The following is an 8,498-nucleotide window of genomic DNA, read 5'->3' on the forward strand; positions in this document are numbered from 1 at the left end:
TACCACAGACAGACAGACAGACAGACAGACAGACAGACAGACAGACAGACAGACAGACAGACAGACAGACAGACAGACAGATTCACACAGTTCACCAGACGTTACTTCAGTGTTTTCTTTGAACAAGGCAAAAAGGACAATTGAGACAATAACAAAATAAGATAACACGGGATATACATGTACATGTAAAAAAGGGTTTAAAAAGTCGTAATTTATTTGTTTTGACTTGAGGCCTATTTAAAGCTCTTCATCTATATAAAAAAAGCATATTTTACAAGATAACAATGTCATGTACCTGTACAAATTTCCTCCTTTAATACAGTTTGTGACCTGAGCTGAAGTTGAAGAACAATACGTATAACTGAGAAAAAAATTGTAGGTAGCGCAGCTACCACGGCTGTCTGTCGACGAATACTCTACTGCGCGCGCGAGGGGGCATCTCTCTCTCTGTGTGTGTGTGTGTGTGTGTGTGTGTGTGTGTGTGTGTGTGTGTGTTTGCGTTTGCGTGTGTGTGTGTGTGTGTGTTTGTTTGTTTGTTTGTTTGTTTGTTTGTTTGTTTGTGTGTGTGTGTTTTCGATAGAGAAACCCAGAAAAAAGTGTCAGCGGTGAAGTGGTTAAAAGCCGGAAGGTCCACAGTTCGATCCGATAATTTAATGAAATCCAGTATTCAATGAGTTGTGTTTTTTGTTTTCTTTTGTTTGTTTTGGTTTATTTTTCTTTCTCTCTTTAATATAACAATATAGGATCTGTCTTACTGCATGGTCACTACAAAGAAGTGGGGACCTAAATCGTGTCGAAGAGAGGCTTTGAACACAATTAAAATGGAAACCAAAAGAATCTCAACTTCGACTTGAACCTTGGCCTTTCCTAGATCGTTTACAAGTACATATACATGTATATATATAATAATATAACTGATTAAGTCACCATTACAGGTTTTCAACCATGAAATGTCATGACAATTCCATACATTCCAAATTATTGGAAAGGGAGAATTGTACACGGTTTCCACCTGGAACTCATAAAGAACTTTGTTGTAATTTTCTGCACTTTTTCAATGATAAAATTGAAAGAATAAGAACTGATTTAGACTCTGATATGTTAGATGTAAATACAAACATAGTTGTTGATGAAAATCTTGCAATTATGAACAAATCAACATTGAGTGAATTTAAAGTGGTATCAGAGAAAGATGTCATTAAGTATATCAAAGAGTCCCCCGCTAAAACATGCGACTTAGACCCAATACCCACTTCATTGTTAGTTACGTGCATCGAGGATCTCGCACCATATGTTACTCGTTTTATTAATATATCACTCACCACTGGAATCGTACCTGATCTTTTCAAACAAGCCATTGTAAAACCTTTACTTAAAAAACAAGATCTTGATGAAAACGACATGAGAAATTTTAGGCCAGTTTCCAATCTTAACTTTTTATCAAAAATCCTGGAGAAAATCGTTTTGTGTCAAGTTCAACAACATCTAAAGGTCAATGACATGGAAAAACCTTTTCAATCTGCTTATAAAAGGCACCACAGTACGGAAACCGTTCTTTTAAAGGTATCATCAGATGTTTTAAATGAAATCGATAATAAAAAAGTCTGTGTTTTGGTTCTGCTTGATTTGTCAGCGGCGTTCGATACCATCGACCACGAAATTTTACTAGAGAGATTGGAAAAGTCATTTTTACTGTCAGGTGCTGTTCTAATGTCGTTTAAATCATATCTAGACAATAGATTTATGTCAGTGAAAATTGGCAAGGATGTGTCAGATAGGTTACCTCTAAAGTACGGAGTTCCTCAGGGTTCGGTTCTTGGTCCTGTCATCTTTACAATGTACACGCAAAGTCTGTCATCAATAATTTCTTTATATGCCCTCAATTACCATCTTTATGCAGACGATACACAGCTGTATGGGTTCACTACAACTGACAATGTACACAATCTCATAGATAGAATCGCCAGATGTATCAATGATATAAGAAAATGGATGTTCAAGAACAAATTAAAATTAAATGAGGATAAGACCGAAATATTATTTCTTCGTAGCAGCGCATGCAATGAAATCGACAATATCAGAATAAACATCAATGGCTACGAAATATCAGCCCAAACTAAAATAAGAAATTTAGGTGTGGTGCTAGATCAAGATATGTCAATGAAATACCATGTATCCAATCTTTGTAAAAATCTATATCTCCAGCTGAAGAAAATAGGGAGCATTAGAAAATATCTATCTATTGGTGTCACCAAAACTTTAATAACATCACTTATATTGTCAAGGATTGATTATTGCAATTCCTTACTGGCTGGTGTACCTGATGAACAGTTACAACAACTACAAAGAGTACAAAATATTGCTGCCAAAATAATTACTAAAAAACTAAAGCAAGATCATGTGACTCCTATTTTAAAAGCATTACACTGGCTCCCAGTGAAAGAGCGTATCATATATAAAATCTGTTTAACTTGCTACAAGTGCTTAAATGATTTATCACCGGACTATCTAAAACAGCTTTTAACACCCTATGTGCCTCCTAGAACGCTCAGATCATCAGGTGACAAAACAACCCTTGTTAAGCCTAAAATAAATTACAAATCATATGGTCAAGCTCTTTTTCATATTTTGCCCCACTTGTTTGGAATAGGCTTCCAAAAACTATCAGAGAAGCAGAAAATCTAGAAATTTTAAAGAAGAAACTAAAATCATTTCTATTTTCATCATATTTCGATTAGACAGAATGCATCCAAGCTGTAGATCGTTGTGAGTTTGTATGTGCGTATGTGCATATGTACGTATGTGTGTATGTATGTGTGTGTGGTGCGTGCGTGAGTGAATATGTGTTTGCATGAGTATGTAACACTATGTACCTTTAGAATTGATTTAATTTGTAAATCCATAATATGTATCATGTTAAGCGCATAGAGCATTGCATAAGTGGATATGCGCTATATAAATGCAATCCATTATTATTTTTATACAGGGACTCAAGTTACTGAGCAGGATCTGGTGTCATAATTTTTTAGTTTTAGTAGAGGTTTTACGGCGCTCGAAACTGCATACGATCATATGAGCGTCAAGGAGTGGGTGTCAACAGAGAAGTCCTTACAGGGAATCAGACTTAGATATCTACTCTGCTCACTTCTCCAGCTTCAACAGCACAACGTCTGCTTTGACTATCAAGGCACCCCGGAAATAGCGGGTCACAAGAGTGTGATAAACATACAAAAGAAGTAGAGGAAAATGACGATAGTAAGGATAAGGGGGGGAAAAAGCAGCAGTTCCCTGTTGCAGTTCAGGCACAGTTATGAGTATGACATTGATGAATCAGCCCATTTACAATTACAATTCTATTGTGCATAAGAACTCGAGATGTTAATTCCCCCCCCCCTCTTTGGGAATAGCCTAAATACACTTTAGTCAGTAGCACCGCTCCGGGGGGGTGGTGTCATAATTGATTTTTTCACCTTGGACCCCCCCCCCCCCACACACACACATACGCAGGCGCACACACGCACACACATACCCACACAAAACCCAACAAAAAACCCCAACCCAAGCCAAAATGATGTGATGCACAAGCCAGTGCGCGACTGCTCGAAATGAAAGATAATAATACATAAAGGTCAAGTAAATCAGTCGTTCAACTCAAATCTGTTTTAAAAAAGAGCTGGGCTATATCAAACGCAGACATATCAAATAAAAATACTTTAAGCAGACAAAAAGACAAAATAACATTTTGCACGGTTCATGTGTGAAAAATGGATTCAGGTTCTTTGGGGAATTATATAGGCGATATTGCCACTTGGCTATGTAAGCCTGCTATCGGAAAGGGACTTTAAATATGGTGATCTCTCCCATCTAAAGCCCCCAGAATGTTGGTTCTGATATTGCACCAATACTACGTTTATCCAAATATTATTGCGCGTTTACTTTGAATGAATGACTGTAGACTTCTGTAAGTGCACACATTGAGGTTTGACAACTTTGTAAGCTATTTCTTCAAAGTTTTTATTTTCTTCATAGAAAACCCATAGATCTACACACATAATATTCGTGGATGGTTGGTGGGTGCTCTAGTGTGGTCTGCTTCTTCTTCCCTGTCAAACATCTATCGTCCTTATCTCCCCTTCTTTTTTTAACACCTCTAATCTTCTGGCGCTCATATGACCTTATGCAGTTGCGAGCGCCGTAAAACCTCTTCTAAAACTAAACTAAAACACACATATTATGTATTTTCAGCAAGGAATGTCAGCTTTTTTTTCCTTAAAAAAAAAAAGGCCTACCGAAGCAAAATATTAAAATGTCTAGTTTTGAAACGTTGATCTACCTCTAACTCATTTAAAAACAAGATGAGCGATGATAATTACTTCCGACCTTCGTCTCATTCTGAGATTATATTTCCTTTAATTTTTTTCTGTCTTTAATAAAAAAAATATTCCCAAGAAGCGGGCCTATTCGAATTACGTGTTGGTCCTGCCTTTGTTATGTTTTCCCTTTCGACCTTCTACTCACGTGTTTTTCCTGGCCAGCGAAAGAGCACTGTGCCGGGTTCCAGGAGGGTGGTGTGACAATAAAGGCAAGTACGGCCACTTCTGGTTCATTTCTTTTCGGGTTTCACAACAAAAACCAATACCAATTTGAAAGCAGAGCTATCTGGTCTGAGGTCAAATCCATGCTCTATAATAGGACCATGAGAGTAAACGACGACACAAGAAATGGAAAAAACAAAACAACCACCCTCACCAACAAAAAAAACCCAAACAAAACAAACAAACTACATCCCTACCCAAACTTATTTAATCTTTAAAAAAGTTAGCAATTTGCGAACACATGATCTCTCCATTTATAAACGCTTTCACATTAAGAGTTCTCATAGTCTTTAAAAAATCATAATAACTGCAACTAACAGGTGCATATAATTATTACTTGGAAAATACCGCTCAACATTACATGGCAGTTGAACTGCCGCAAAATGTTCGTGGGCCCTGTGCAATAACATGCAGAAATCACGGCAACAGTCGGAGTCAAGCGGTTCCACTGAGAGCTATATTGTGCTGGTTCAGAGCATCACACGACCATCTGCGATGTCTTGATAAACGTCGTTGTTCAACGGTTTGAAGCTACTGCTGGACTTGTCCAAGTAAAACAGTGGTTCCTCCACAATGGCGGGATTGAAACCTTCTTTGACCAGTTCTGTCTTTTGTTGTTTGAACGTGCTGGTGAGGCTCATTTGTCTCTGGACACGGATAAATCTTGAAAAAGAAAAGGAAAAAATAACGATGAGAGGTGTGAAGGCCACAATAAATACATGTGAATGGTATTGTGGTATGGTATGATATGGTTTGATATGATATGATATGGTGTCTTGTGGCTTGGCGTGGCGTGGCTTTGCATGGCGTGGCATGGCGTGGGGTGGTATGGGTTTATTTTGTTTTTCAGAATAGTGATGTTTTAGGGTGCACCTTTCCCTTTGAAAGTGCGCCCCTGATAGAGTGATCAGGTAGGCAGAAACATCTGGATATTCCCCTAGCTTTCCAAGTTAAAAAACGCCATGTTGAAAATTTGATCACCCACGTCTCAGCCTAGCACGACACAAAGCACAGACAACAGCGCCCTCTCTTCTGTCTACAAGAAAATGCAACTGTAAATATCCCCCCCTCCCTCAACTTTTAGTGGTTAAGTTCATCAATTTAACGCCAAACTACAAAGTAGGACCCAAATAATTAGATGTTTCAAAACAGAGTGCATGTTTTCAAGAAAGTAACTTTTAAAAAATATATAAAATTCTACGAAGTACGAGAAACATAAAATGGACCACAGTAGGGTTAAAACCTCGAACGTCCGCATGGCAGGACAAGTTCGAAAACAAAATCTGCCTCAGTGGGTGGTTGGCGGGTGCTCTGGTGTGGTGTGCTCCTTCTTTCCTATCAAACATCTGTCGTCCTTATCTCCCCTTCTTCTTTTGTATGTTTGTTACTCTCTTGTAACACCTCTAATCTTCTGGCGCTCATATGACCTTATGCAGTTGCGAGCGCCGCAAAACCTCTACTAAAACTAAAACTAAAAGTGTGCCTTAGTTGGAGGATTTCTTTACTCCTCCTTCCTTTTCTTTCCTCTTCTTGAGACAGATTGGTACTAATGGGTGTCTCTTTGTGCATACGTGCGAGTAGGTCTGAGTGTGTTTGTGCTTGTTTCTGTAGGTACAGGTGTTTTACCAAAAGCCCCCGAGGGTGGAGTTGACTGCTGTCATCCGAATACACTTTTGCACCTGTTATGCAGATCGCAGAAAGACACCAAAGGAAGAAAATGAACAAAATAGCAACAGTATGAGAGAGAGAGAGAGAGAGAGAGAGAGAGAGAGAGAGAGAGAGAGAGAGAGAGAGAGAGAGAGAGAGAGAGAGAGAGAGAGAGAGAGAGAGAAAGAGAGAGAGAAAGAGAGAGAGATGGAGAAACGAAGAGAGAAAGGGGGAGAGAGAAAGAGAGAGAAAGAGAGAGAGAGAGAGAGAGAGAGAGAGAGAGAGAGAGAGAGAGAGAGAGAGAGAGAGAGAGAGAGAGGAGGAGGAGAGGGAGGGAGGGAGGGAGGGATGGAGAGAAAGAGAACGAGAGGTACAGTTAGACCTGAAGTTTACTTCTTATTTCTTTCACATTAAGCCTTTTATTGATTATAATATCTATGTTTACAAGACAAAAAACTCGAACCGATATAAACAGACAAGAACATTAATGAAATATTGACAATATTCTCGTTTTACCTGGGCCTAGCATAGACTGGCAGTTTCTCCTTACACAGCTGTGCTAGCTCCTCTAACTTGTCTTCGTCTAGAGACTCCTCCTCCTTCAAGTTGATCGCCGCCATTCCTGCTTTGCCTTCACAGCCTGTGAGAGGAAGCAGGAAATACAGCTCAGATTTCACTACTCTTTCAGATACATGACCAGTATTATGTATTTTAAAAATCCTAGCCATCTCTTGTGGCAAAACAGTTTGATGAGGCTTTGCAGGCAAACAAAGAGATTTTGACTACTGTGCAGGACGCAGGTCATGGTACAAGTTTCAAACAAAAACAACAACAACAAATAAACCAAGGCAAACCAAAAACAAAACGAAAACAAAAACAACAAAACAAACAAAAAGGACATGAGGAAGAGAAGTTATTTATACGCCTGCAATAGAAAGCATGGTAAAAAGAGTAAAATAAAAGAAATACGCGCAACTGCAAGCATTTAAAAAGTACCTCAAATGTCAGAACTCGCTGCAGATGGCAGGCTTTCCTAAAGTGCTGTGCTTATCTGCCTAAATGTAATAATTTGCTTAGTTGGTTAAACTCTCTCACGGCTTCGCTTGTGACCTTCAAGTGCAAGTTCCTGTTCGGTAGATTTAGAATAAACCACTTATAAGAAACGGTATCTAAATTTTATATCAAAACATGTCGACGAAATGCTCGTGCTCTAGAGGGGCTGGCATCCAGCCGACGAGATGATGGAGTTTTCTTTAGCTTGATACCGGTCAGGTTAATTAATTTTCTGAACCGAAGCTTATCTTGTACTAAAAAGAATGAGCTTTCATTCATTCTTGTTTTTTTTTTTTTAAAGAAAAGAGGGAATTTCTTATACGGTGTCATTAAAGGCGATGCAGATTTTGTGGGCCTGTTTTTTTTTCTACCTGCCAAAGCAGCAGTATAAGATTGTGTGAGCTTTCTTATAACGAAAGATTTTACTTTAAGATGATATTCAGACAAATGTCACGCTGTCTTGAAGATGAAGCTTGTGGAGTTAAGCCACCATTGGTTAATCATCCCACCCCCACCCCCTCCCCCAACCCCCTCCTTTTTCCTTACGGTTTTGGAAAAAAAAACCCCTCTATCTATCTCGCATACATCGATCCTCAAATGCCAGCAAAAAAATTAGCTTCACTATACTCATGTACATGTATTTGGATTGGTTTTAGTTTGCTCTGTATTGAATTGTATGGTGTGAATGTTTATGAATACACCATAGCATTGTCCAGAAGGTGTTGTGGAAATGTTTTTGTCTTCTTTCTTTTTTTTTTCTTTTTAAAAATTTCTAACGACATCCAAAGCTCATAGCCGATATTACAAAATTAAAACTATGTTACATTTATAATCGGTAACCAATTTGCCCAAGGATGATACTCACTTAGTCTAAGAAGTTATTGCTTCGACCACTTTACTGGTTAAATGTTTACACAATGGGTTCAGTTTTCCAAAAGCGTGTTGCTCTTTTTCGACGGGAAGAATGAGTGTTATCTCATACGTGAACAATTTTGTACCCCCCCCCTCCCTCACACACATACACACACAAAAGCACCCCCTCCCAAACCACCACCACAAACAAGAACCATCTATTCCACAGGACCCACTTCAAAAGGCCCAGGAAACGGTAAGGTTCCCCAAAACAAAATTAGGCGCATGAAAGATGTGCTCGTGCGCCACCCCTCCGACTCCCCCCTCTCTCTTCCCGTCTGCCTGCCTGCC

The 8,498-nt window shown here is 39.0% G+C and overlaps 1 protein-coding gene across 1 annotated transcript in view; it reads right to left on the reverse strand.

Moving 5' to 3' along the window:
- Positions 1 to 4,422: 4,422 nt before the first annotated feature.
- LOC101862269 (very long-chain acyl-CoA synthetase) overlaps positions 4,423 to 8,498 on the reverse strand; it is a 20,725-nt gene continuing 16,649 nt past the window's right edge. Inside the window, exons 11-12 of the mRNA XM_005098198.3 lie at positions 6,759 to 6,882; positions 4,423 to 5,258 (exon numbers count right to left, since the gene is read on the reverse strand). Coding sequence (XP_005098255.1) covers positions 5,066 to 5,258; positions 6,759 to 6,882 — 317 coding nt within the window. The 3' untranslated portion in view covers positions 4,423 to 5,065. The remainder of the gene's footprint in view (positions 5,259 to 6,758; positions 6,883 to 8,498) is intronic.

Source organism: Aplysia californica, unplaced genomic scaffold (assembly GCF_000002075.1).
Source record: "Aplysia californica isolate F4 #8 unplaced genomic scaffold, AplCal3.0 scaffold00175, whole genome shotgun sequence".
Lineage (NCBI taxonomy): Eukaryota > Metazoa > Mollusca > Gastropoda > Aplysiida > Aplysiidae > Aplysia > Aplysia californica.